We start from the raw sequence: 12927 nt of genomic DNA, 5'->3' as shown, positions 1-12927 counted from the left end.
TTCTAGTCAGGGCCAGTACCCTTAGGCTAGAATCATATAGAATTCAAAGCTCTGTCTCTTTGGATGCCATGAAATCCATCTGCTGTCCTGAAGGATGTCTCTCATTCTCCTTCTAAAGTCTTTCTGATGTTCCTTGATTCTCTGTCCCAAGTCTCACTGCTAAAGAAACACATGTCCCTTTTTAAGTACATATCCACAGGTCAATGGTCATTAGTCACATGTAAGAGGTAAAGGTGCAGGGCTCAACTATCATTGTTTTAGCCAGTCTATTTACATAGTTGGTATCACAGGGGCTGTTGTAAATAAACATCTAGGTTACTTTTAGTACAATTTGTCATTAGCATAGTAAACATGATTGTTTCCAAAGGAATAGAATTCAACATTCAGGGTTATACAAATACTGGTCTGTCCTTATAGACCAGACACAAATACACTAAGATAATAGGGTATTTCTCTTGGATTAACAAATCTAAATGTCTGGCCTATTAAGATTTTACTCTGTATTGTCACAGGAGAGAACGGCGGAAACAAGCATCAGTGTTACCCAGCCACCAACACAGCTCGAGCTTGGACCTCATGGAAGAGCCCAGATGCTTCCCGCCCTGGAAAGGGACCCGCGAATGCTGGAGTATCGAAACACGCTTTTACACAACCTTAAGGCTGTGAGCGCACTATGCGTTTTTTAAGCGTTTCTGCAGTGGCAATTCCGCTGCAGAAACGCTTAAACGCTTGGTAGAAGGTCTGCCATGTTCCCCAATGATAATCCGCATTTGCTGTGCACATGCTGCGGAAATTTCCGCTGCGGAATATCATTGCGGAAAAATCTACAGCACTACCAATTATTTTGCAGAATCGCGGCGTTTTCGACGCCATTGACTTGCATTGGACCGCATGACATCCGCATCACTGCATCTGCAGATGCGGATACCATGTGGTTCAATGTGTGGATGGTACCCGGGTTTGGAGAAGAGGAGACTCTCATCCGGACCCGGGTATCATAGTACCTGTAAAAAAAAGAATAAAATAAAAAATATACATTATACTTACCTTCTGATGGCCCCCGGTCTCCATAGCGATCCGTCCTGGCTTGCCGGCAGCTCGCGATGGTCTAAAAAGAACCTGCCATGACGTCATTTAGTCATGTGACGGATCACGCGACCGTTGATGTCGGCGGTCGCGTGACCCGTCACATGACAAAATTATGTCATGACAGGTCCTTTTAGTCCACCGCGAGCTGCCGGCAAGCCAAGACGGATCGGATAAGGACACCAGGGGCCATCAGAAGGTAAGTATAATATTTATTTTTTACCATTCTTTTACGGTCACACTATATAAATATGACCAAGTTGTCAAGCACTTTCCAAGTGATGCTAAAATCGCTTGGAAAGTGCTTGACAACCCGCATGCGGAAATGCATGTGAAAAACGCTTCACTTCAGCTTGTCCCTGGCAGGAAAAACGCATGTAAAATCCGCATGTACAATCCGCATGCGTTTTTCCTGCCAGGGAGATGCAGAAACTCTCAGGAAAAATCCGGAGCATTTCTGCATCGTGGGCACATAGCCTAAGAGGGGTTTTCCCCAAGACAGCAGTGAGGCACACAGTGTGCATCGCAGCTCTAGACTTCCAACCTCAGAAACATCAATTTGTCAATGCAAAAACATTAGCAGCAGCAGTAGTGTAAGTGGGAGAAGCAATTTCTGTGAATCCTTTCACACATTTTTTTAGACCAGCTCATGCACCAGCACAACAGAGTACAAGTCTGACACGTGGTGAACGACTGGAGAGGATGGTGCAGGAGTATCTAGAGCTCAATATCAATACCATCAGGGAGGGTTTGGACCTTTTTTCATTTTGGTCTTCAAAAATGGAAGAGTGGCCTCAGCTAGCCTGTCATGCCTTGGAGGTTTTATCATGCCCGGCAGCCAGCGTTCTCTCAGAACATGTCTTCAGCGCTGCTGGTGGTGTCCTGACAGATAAGCGCAGCCGGCTGTCCCCTGAAAGTGTAGACTGCCTAACTTTCATCAAGTCATGGATCTCCAAAGACTTTTGCATCCCAATCACAAACTGTGCAGACTAGTCGATGTTGTTGTAGTTGTTAGTGTGCTGTATTGATCTTACGGAATTGCAGTCTGTGATATCTTTGTCGTGGCTTCTGTGCCTTGGTGTTAACAATACTTTTTTGAAATGTGAAGACTCCTGGTTGGGTCTCAATCTGCTGGGTTGTCTTTAGTGGAAGAGGTGTTGGTCCCCAATATACTAGTTCTACTCTAGTGAAATTGATGCCACTTTGGTGGTGTCAGCCCCTAATTTTTGGAAATGTGAAGACTCCTGGTTGGGTCTCCTTCATGTGTGTTGCCAGTTGTTAGAATCTATGGTGTTTTACTATCGGCCATCTTGTTGTGGTTTGCTGGCTTCTAGTCTTTTCCTCTGGTGCTGGGTGTCTTGGTCTCGTGATCTCTTCACTCTTTATTACTCAGCACCTGTCTCCCATTCTCCCATTCCCTGCTGGACATCAGTTTTGTTTCGCTTGTCCTCTGGCTAAGTTGCCTTGTTAGTTTTTTTGTGCTAGGACAATTGATATACTGGGACTTCTTGTTCCACCAGTTTTGTTTCCTTTTATCTTCATTTCTGCAACTTACTTTTCTTTTAGGAGGTCTCCTGTTTTTGCTCCCAGTCCTTAGATCTTTTAGGGACACCCTTTCCCTTCCTTCAGGTCTTCTTTTGAGTTCAGTGCAGGAGTGTTGGTGGGGCTATTCACAAGGAATAGGGCACCCACCCCAGCGTAGGGTTAAGCTGAGTCTCAGTGCAGGGACAGCTTTTCCCTCCTATTCCTTAGTTCTAAGTTGCAGAACATAACACCAGTAGCCATAGGGCTCCCAGACCGGCAGGTCTCCACTTACTTTCAGTCAACTACATGAGTTGCTATCCTTAAATTTTTGTACCAATACTAATCTGTGAAACTGATGTTTCTGCCATCTGAATATGGCGGAGCTTAAAAGCAGGTTGAGCTGTTGCATGTGGTATCAGGACTCCCAGCACAGCAGACCTACACAGGTCCCTCACCCACCTCGTCTTAATTTGAAGTTAAATTCAAAGCTGTAAATGCTGGCCCAGACACAAATACCTCATGCATGGCCCATGGCTGACTACTGCTGTGCCATTATAACATTTGTACTGTGGGTCAATTGATGCCACTTTTCCTGTTGTCTGCCCCCAATTTGAGCTGTTTTGGCAGCTTTTGGGACTATTTGAATGTGTTGTCTATGTGTTTGGTTTTGCCCCCCATTGAATCCAATGGAGTTCGGTATGTTAGTCAAACCGTTCAACAAACTATTCAGCGAACATCGGGAAGTTCACCCAGCTGGAACGAACCAAACATTTAAAAGTTCACTCATCTCTTGTCACCAGCCTAAGTACAGTCACCAAGTGCTACTGGGTGCATGGAGGAAGTGGACACAGATGAATAGGAAGTGCAAGAGTCTGAGGAAAATTTAGAAAAAGGGAAGAGGGAAGTTAGATTAGTGATTTCAGGTGATAGGCCTGTCTAAAGAGATGTGTATTTAAAGCACATTTAAAAATGTGGGGGCTCGGTATTAGTCGGATTGTCCAAGGTAATACATTCCAGAAAACTGGCCCAGCATGAGAGAAGTCCTGAAGATGGAGGTGCGAGGTTCGGATTATGGAGGATGTCAGTCTTAAATAGGTTGCAGAATGGAGGGGAGAGGTAGGGTGGTAGTTATGGAGAGATTCAGTTTCAGATAGAGGGAGGATGTTAGAGACAGTGGACAGAGAATCCCAGGTATTTTGTAGTTATGCAGGGGTAATGTTGGGAGAAGATGTGTGTAATTGGATGTCAGCAGCATAGAGAGGATACTGGAAACCAGAACTGTTGATAGTTTGCCCAATAGGGGCAGTATATAGAGAGAAGAGGAGGGGGCCGGGAACAGAAACCTGAGGAAACCCTGACCGTAAGAGGAGGGGGCCTAGGACTGAGCCCTGAGGAACCCTGACAGTAAGAACAAGGTGAGAGGAAGAGGAGGCGGCAGATGATACATGAAGGAGCGGTCAGAGAGGTAGGAGGAGAACCAGGAGAGAGCAGTGTCCTTGAGGCCGATAGAGCGGAGCATAGTGAGGAGGAGCTGGTGATCCACGGTGTCATATGCTGCAGAGACCATTAGATTTCGCTGTTAGTAGATCATTAGAGACTTTATAACAATATTTATGCACTTACTAAAGAAATAAATGAAATAAAAATAGGCATTCAGCTGCCGCGGTCTCTAATTCCGGCTCTCACTGCAGGACTGCGACTGTCAGCACAACCACACGAGTACCTGCTTGTACGTGGCTTTGTGCAAGAGCTGTATCCTGCCTGGGACGTTCTTGTGTATCAGTTGTAGGAAAGGGTTCTAATAATGAGAGCTGAGAGGAGAGGCCATGGTTATTTTCTACATCTAATATCTGAGGCGGGATCTCCTGACTTCTCCGCACACAAGGAGGCACCTCATCCCTCTGATGTCCCTGGTATATGAAGCAGTCCCATACACTCTACACATAATGGCTCTTTTGGGGCTTGTCTTCTGGTAGTCACCTTTAGGAGGGTTGTCTGGATTTTTTTTCTTTTTCGGAAACCCAAGCAAAGGGTAAAAAAAATGAAACCCCATGTCTCCAGCACCGGCCTCTACTCTGTTGGTCTCCGGCCAGGAAGCCATGATGTCCTAGTCTCCAGTCTCCTGAATGTGTAGCTTTGTGATCGGCTGCAGTGGTCAGGAGCAGGACATAATAATGTGTGGTCTTATATGGGCAGCCATTAAGCTATTGTCATGCTGTGATAGAGTTAAGTAAGGGAGAGGGGCCTAAAACCATCCCTGGAACTGGGACCCTAACTATTCCTGTCCCAGGGGTGATCTTGATGGTAGAGAGTCCTTGGTCAACAACCCCACAATGCTCCTGTTAAACCCTAATCTGTCCTCACCCCAAGAGGCATGGGACAGAAATGTAAGGGAAGCCAGACACCGAGACAAAACAGGGATAACTGAATACTACTATCATACAACAGCACTCACCAAAATAGGGAGGAGGATAGGGAAAGGGAGGAATACACAAACCAAAATAGGAATAAGGACAAGGAGATGGACACCTACTACAGAACCCTACAGATCACTACAACTACTACTCCCAACTACACAGCTTAGCTCAGGAAGAAGAATCTTTCATCGGCAAAGTAGAAACCCCCAGAGCCTGTATATGTGAGGAGTGGAGATGATTAGCAGCAGCAACAGCTGTGAGCACAAAGCTGAATGTTCCCAGCCAGCATGGAAAGAGTCCTTAACCCCTTCAGCGCTGTTGGAAAGGAAATTCATTTAAAATAGGACAAGAATCACACCGTCTCTACAGAGGACCTGCGATTCACTAGTTGTGACCTTCTAACTCCAGTTCTCCAAGGGGGACGTGACACCCTCATGACAGCTATTCAAACCATGGGACGGCCATGAATTCGGCCTCAGTTGTCTGCTTTATCTCATGTCACAATATCTTGGTAAATGATTAGATTGTTGATAACCTTACTATATCATGGTGTCTTTCCAATACTCGTCTCCAGATTAATGTGACATTGAGCATGCAGAGACGTAACTGAACATTGGGCAGTACAGTTACTGTATGATTCATGGGCCCTATTCTAATTATTAGGACCTGGGAATGGGACTGCATTTCTCAGTGTGCCGGGGTATCCTCTCGGTTCTGCTCTTAGGTCAGATGGGTGTCATGGCTCGGTTTGGGAATTTGATTGATGACCTGTTGCTTCATGGTCAGTTCTTCTGCCTGTTGTGCTATGGCTCTTTTCTGTCCCTGTCCAAATGCTGAATATTCTCGTGTCCTTATGCTCCCTTCTTGGTTTGCTCCTTTCCAGGTGTTTTCCATTTTACCATTCTGGTTTGCCCTATCACGTTCTGGGTGAGGCTTTATATAATATCCCTTCTCTGCATTTCCTTGCTGGCTATATTTCCTGATGGCTGCACATTTAGGAGTTCCAGCTCTTTAGCTCAGGGGTTTACATTGCTGGGTAAATTCCAATTGTATTCTTGCAGTAAGTTGGTTTGCTTTCCCTCCCAGCACCTTTTCCTTTTATCACTATTAGGTTCTTGGGAGGTCTTGTTCCTCTTATTTTTGGTACTCCTTAACCTTCACCCCTCCACCTTATTTGAATATATCTTAGGTTTTCACTCTGGTTCTCATATCTCTCCTCACACTTTCTTTTTCTTTTGTTGGTAGTGTTTTGCAGGCTCCTCTCTGGTTCTTCAGGAGGTACGAGAAACCCCTTGACGGCCATTTAAGGAATCAGGCCTAGGTGGTGTTCTATATAGAAACAAGAGACAAAAGGAGCTTTTTGATGCAAATAGAAAAATATTTTATTAAATATTATAATACACTATAAAAGTTCATAGAGAGTCCATAAAAGGATTTATAAACGATGTGTTAGAAAAAGAGCAGACACCCCAACAGAGTAGTCAACCCTCGGTAGGTAGTGCAGGATAAAGAGAAATTATAATAAAGCAACACCAGCAGTCAGCACTTGAAACACCTGGCCAAATGGGGGCTTTAGAAAACAGGGGAGCAGACAATGCTGCTATAGTACCCCACAATAAGTCAAAGCCAAAAAGATGGAAGGCAACAGGTGAAAGACATAAAAGTGCAGTATGCTAAGAAGTGAAATATAAGTGAACAGCAGTAGTAAGGCACTTACCCGAGGGCTGAGAACCCCCCCAATGGAGATGAAAGGGTGTAAGGACACCTACCCAACGCGCGTTTCGCATGGACAATGCGTTTTTTTCTCAAGGGATCGTTTATAAATCCTTTTATGGACTCTCTATGAACTTTTATAGTGTATTATAATATTTAATAAAATATTTTTCTATTTGCATCAAAAAGCTCCTTTCATCTCTTGTTTCTATATGTATTTTGGAGCTATGTTGCTGGTATGGCACGTGCATACTCTTATTACCCTTAGGTATTGATGTGTCCCCAGATGTGTCCCCAGCAATCATGTTTTTGGGTTTATTGATCCTAGGTGGTGTTCTTTAGTTGTGCGGCTAGGGCCTTTCTAGTCTGTACAGGGACCAGTTCAGTGTAGATGTGGCGTTTCCCTGGTGTGTGAACACGTTTAAAACAATGGGGAGTAACACTTGAGAAAAACTTTAAAGATTATCTGGCAGCTGGTTTTTGCAATTTAATCTGAAATCAGCATAATATGAAGGAAGAGAGCCTGAATCCAGGGATGTGTCACTTTTTGGGCTATGTGCTGTAGTTTCAATACAATGAGTATTTGATCAGCAGGAGAATAACACCAGAGGGCTAGTCAGGTTAATCTGTGTAACCACACCCCCACCACTGATTGGTAGCTTGCTGACAATACACAATGTACACAGCTGCCAATCAGGAGTGTGGGCGGGGTTATACAGAGCTCAGCATTCATAGCACTGCTATATCTACAGAAGAAACAGGGATCCTATCAAAATTGCAGCAAGCAGCCCAGTAAGTGACACATCGCTGGAATCAGTGTCTCAACCCTTATATTATGCTGCTCTCAGATAACATAGCAAAACCTGCTGAAATACTCCTTTTATGTTGATTTATTAAAGTGCTGCCCAGTTGGTGTTGAAATCCGTGTAGGCAGAGGACCAGCTGGGCTTAGTCTAGGTTTATGTAAGTCACTCACTGCAGATTCAAATCCATCTAAGAGTGTTATACAAAACTTTATAGGACTGGATTCACACATGCAGTTTTTTTTTTCAGTTTTCTTGGCCAGATCTAGTAGTGGATTAAAAAGGGATATAAATATAAAAGGTGTCATGCTCATCTTTCATGCTTTATCCACTTCACTTTGGCTTTGGCACGCATAAATCCAGATTAATAGAAGTATTATAAATGTATGTACAGTACAGACCAAAAGTTTGGACACATCTTCTCATTTAAAGATTTTTCTGCATTTTCATGACTAGGAAAATTGTACATTCACACTGAAGGCATCAAAACTATGAATTACCACATGTGGAATTATATACTTAACAAAAAAGTGTGAAACAGCTGAAAATATGTCTTATATTCTAGGTTCTTCACAGTAGCCACCTTTTGCTTTGATGACTGCTTTGCACACTCTTGGCATTCTCTTGATGAGCTTCAAGAGGTAGTCACCGGAAATGGTCTTTCAACAATCTTGAAGGAGTTCCCAGAGATGCTTAGCACTTGTTGGCCCTTTTGCCTTCACTCTGATGTCCAGCTCACCCCAAACCATCTCGATTGGGTTCAGGTCTGGTGACTGTGGAGGCCAGGTCATCTGGCGTAGCACCCCATCACTCTACTCTTTGGTCAAATACCCTTTACACAGCCTGGAGGTGTTTGGGGTCATTGTCCTGTTGAAAAATAAATGATGGTCCAACTAAACGCAAACCGGATGGAATAGCATGCCGCTGCAAGATGCTGTGGTAGCCATGCTGGTTCAGTATGCCTTCAATGTTGAATAAATCCCCAACAGTGTCACCAGCAAAGCACCCCCACACCATCACACCTCCTCCTCCATGCTTCACGGTGGGAACCAAGCATGTAGAGTCCATCCGTTCACCTTTTCTACGTCTCACAAAGACACGGTGGTTGGAACCAAAGATCTTAAATTTGGACTCATCAGACCAAAGCACAGATTTCCACTGGTCTAATGTCCATTCCTTGTGTTCTTTAGCCCAAACAAGTCTCTTCTGCTTGTTGCTTGTCCTTAGCAGTGGTTTCCTAGCAGCTATTTTACCATGAAGGCCTGCTGAACAAAGTCTCCTCTTAACAGTTGTTGTAGAGATGTGTCTGCTGCTAGAACTGTGTGTGGCATTGACCTCGTCTCTAATCTGAGCTGCTGATTTCTGAGGCTGGTGACTCGGATAAACTTATCCTCAGAAGCAGAGGTGACTCTTGGTCTTCCTTTCCTGGGGCGGTCCTCATATGAGCCAGTTTCTTTGTAGTGCTTGATGGTTTTTGCAACTGCACTTGGGGACACTTTCAAAGTTTGCCCAATTTTTCGGACTGACTGACCTTAATTTCTTAAAGTAATGATGGCCACTCGTTTTTCTTTACTTAGCTGCTTTTTTCTTGCCATAATACAAATTCTAACAGTCTATTCAGTAGGATTATCAGCTGTGTATCCACCTGACTTCTGCACAACACAACTGATGGTCCAAACCCCATTTATAAGGCAAGAAATGCTACTTATTAAACCTGACAGGGCACACCTGTGAAGTGAAAACCATTTCCGGTGACTACCTCTTGAAGCTCATCAAGAGAATGCCAAGAGTGTGCAAAGCAGTCATCAAAGCAAAAGGTGGCTACTTTGAAGAACCTAGAACATAAGACATATTTTCAGTTGTTTCACACTTTTTTGTTAAGTATATAATTCCACATGTGTCAATTCATAGTTTTGATGCCTTCAGTGTGAATGTACAATTTTCATAGTCATAGTCATGAAAATACAGAAAAATCTTTAAAGGAGAAGGTGTGTCCAAACTTTTGGTCTGTACTGTACTTTTGTGGTTTTTACTGAAAAAAATAATAGAATCCATTTTTTAATCCTAACAGAAAATCCGAGCAAGAACTGTAAAGAAAACGTCATGTTTCTTCTAAATAATCAAGTGGAAGGTAAAGATATCGTGCATCCCTCTTCTGAAGAAAACCTCATCACCCTTAATGTACGTCCAGGGCACAGTGCAGATACGTTGTATAATCAGCCTAATCCAGAGGAACTGTCTCCTGACCAAGCGCAGACTGTTACCACATGTACAGGTCTGAATGACAGAAAAAGATTTCAATGTGGGGAATGTGGAAAACAGTTTTCAAAAAACTCCGATCTCTTTACACACAGAAGAAGTCACACAGGAGAGAAGCCGTACTCATGTTCAGAATGTGGGAAATGCTTTATAGATAAATCCCATCTTATTACACATGAAAGAAGTCACACAGGAGAGAAGCCGTACTCGTGTTCAGAATGTGGGAAATGTTTTATAGATAAATCCCATCTTATTACACATGAAAGAAGTCACACAGGAGAGAAGCCGTACTCATGTTCAGAATGTGGGAAATGCTTTATAGATAAATCCCATCTTATTACACATGAGAGGTGTCACACAGGAGAGAAGCCGTATCCATGTTCAAAATGTGGAAAACGTTTTACACATAAATCACATCTAGTTACACATGAGAAAAATCACACAGAGCAGCCGTATGTATGTTCCGAGTGTGGAAAGTGTATTACAAGATTTAATATATTTGTTCAACATCAGAGAAGTCACACAGTACAAGAGATGCATTCCTGTTCAGTCTGTGGAAAAAGTTTTACAAAAAAATATCTTCTTGTTAGCCATGAAAAAGTTCACAAGGGTGAGAGACCGTATTCATGCTCAAAATGTGGGAAAAGCTTTAAAAAAAAATCCCATCTTAATGCACATGGAAGCGTTCACAAGAGTGATAAGCCATATTCATGCTCAGAATGTGGTAAAAGTTTCAAAAGTAAAGCAGGACTTGCTACACATGAGATACGTCACACAGGAACAGGAGAGAAGCCATATTCATGTTCACAATGTGGGAAATGTTTTTCCTGTAAATCAAGTCTTGCCATACATCAGAAAATTCATACAGGAGAAAAGCCGTTTGCATGTTTAGAATGTGGGAAATGCTTTACAAAAAAATCCACTCTTGTTAAACATGGAAGCGTTCACACAGGAGAGAAGCCGTATTCATGCTCAGAATGTGGGAAAAGTTTCACACGTAAATCAAATCATGTCATACATCAGAGAACTCACACAGGAGAAAAACCATTTGCATGTTTAGAATGTGGGAAATGTTTTGTTAAAAAATCCTATCTTACCATACATAAGAGAAGTCACACAGGAGAGAAGCCGTATTCATGTTCACATTGTGGGAAATGTTTTGCAGATAAATGGAACCTTGGTAAACATGAGAGAATTCACACAGGATAAAAGCCATATTCATGTTCAGAATGTGTGATGTTTATGCTGATAGCAGATCATGTTACAGTTGAGTGGCTCAATGGTTGGCTCAGTGGTTAGCATTGTAGCCTTGCAGTGCTGGTGTGGCACCCCAGGGGTCTGGTTTCCACAGTAACAGCTATGTTATGTCTGAGAGCAGGTGGGAGGTCTCTTGGTCAGGGATCCTATGCATGCCACACCTCCTGCCCAGTCCTGGGAGGGGAAGGACTTCCCCTATATAAACCTAGGGCTGAGGCAGGGTTAGTGTGTAGAGAAGAAGTAGAGACAGAGAAGAGAAGCAGATATAGGAAAAGAACATCAGGAGCTCTGTGGGAGCAGTGCTATAAGGAGTCAGGGGCTGGCAGCTGCAGAGCTCGCCCTGACTGAGAAGCTATCACCGGACCCGGAGTCCGAGGCTGTGGGGACTAATCTTTACCCAGCAGCAGAAACCGCCCGGCAGGGGATTTCAGGTCCTCTGGCCAAGAAACCCGAAGGCACGGTCACACGCGTGGGACCAGCACCGCCGTCGTGGAGCGGAAGCTACCAGAAGGCCCCGAGTCACCAGCCATACGGGTGAGCACCACACGGTACACTCAGGGACGTGGGCTACTTATACCCGCCTCTAGCAAGGTAGCCAGAAGAGTACAGTCAGTTTGGGAGGCCTACAACTCCGCCTGGCCAGGGGAGATCCCATCTGCTCAAGGACTGACCAGGCCCCGATCGCTAGCCAGTACTCCGGGAGGGTCTATCTTTATCACCAGTAAAGACCCTGAACTACACCGCATCGTCTCTGAGTGATTCCTGCTACCCCCATCATCCACGTCGGCTGCCCTGAGGCCATGCCCCTCCCGTTGGGGGTGATACTACCACGCTGCACAATCCTACCACCGGCCTCAGCGGTCTGCCCTGCAGCGGCAGCTCCTTCGCTGCATTCAACGGGTGGCGTAGTCGTCCAACATCTACCGCTAATACAACGCCACTTAGTCTGACTCCCTGGGCACGGACCGGGTCACCGCCACGAGACTACAACCCTCAACAGATCCGGCTCCGGGTAAGCTCCTGCATGCGCAACGCTGTGCGACACAGGCCCAGGGGTGCGTCAACTTTTGGCGTAGTCGGCAGGATTTCGTGCCCGCAACCACCGGGTACTGCGTGCCTGAAAAAGAGACTTTTAAACTTACCTGTGGTGAAGATTCCCACCATCCGGCGCCATCTTCTGCCTTCTTCCCGCCATCCGTGAAGTTTTCCCGCCATCCGGCGCCATCTTCTGCCTTCTTCCCGCCATCCGTGGAGTTTTCCCGCCGTTGGACGCCATCTTGAAGACGCCGCGCGGGAAGAAGAGGGGCGTGGACTCCGAAAAGCCCGCGTGAACTCAAGCCCCGCCTCACGTTCGGACGTTGCGTAAGGTCCTGGAAGGAGCCCAGCAGACGCCGACGTCACAGGAGCGCGACGGAAGGTCCTCAACCCTGACGATCCACTGCGGAACCGCGGCCTACGGAAGAGGATCATCGCAAGGTAGGCCACGGTCCACTAGGGGGGAGGAGGATGTCGGATACGGAGGAGAGCTACACTACCACAGCCACCGCCAGAGCCGCCGCTGCTGCGGTCATGCCTTTCACCATGCCCTATATCCCGGGGGCAGCCTGGCTACCCCAGTACTCAGGGGAGTCACATACCCTGAATGACTTTAGAGAAAAGCTGGATAGCCTCTTCCAGGTGTACCCCCTCACAGAAGAGCAAAAAGTGAGCATCCTGGTGGCCCAACTAACCGGGGCAGCCCAAAGGGAGGTAAAGTCCTGGCCACCTGGGAGGAGGACTGTCGCAGGGATATTAACCCGGCTGAAGGACACCTTTGATACCCGCACCTCAGCCGAGATTAAGCTTAGATTCTACGGGTGCAAACAGCG

General features: G+C 45.4%; 1 protein-coding gene across 1 annotated transcript in view; it reads left to right on the top strand.

Annotated features, from left to right (window-relative positions):
* The window catches only part of LOC141258701 (uncharacterized), a 177717-nt gene extending 165788 nt beyond the window's left edge, over positions 1-11929 (top strand). Inside the window, exon 6 of the mRNA XM_073673721.1 lies at positions 9615-11929. Within this exon, the coding sequence (XP_073529822.1) occupies positions 9615-11011 (1397 nt within the window). The 3' untranslated portion in view covers positions 11012-11929. The remainder of the gene's footprint in view (positions 1-9614) is intronic.
* Positions 11930-12927: the final 998 nt, after the last annotated feature.

Source organism: Phyllobates terribilis, unplaced genomic scaffold (genome assembly GCF_046119375.1).
Source record: "Phyllobates terribilis strain yellow unplaced genomic scaffold, ASM4611937v1 Scaffold_3__8_contigs__length_932513732, whole genome shotgun sequence".
In the NCBI taxonomy this organism is placed as follows: Eukaryota; Metazoa; Chordata; class Amphibia; order Anura; family Dendrobatidae; genus Phyllobates; species Phyllobates terribilis.
This window is presented reverse-complemented; position numbering and strand designations above follow the sequence as displayed.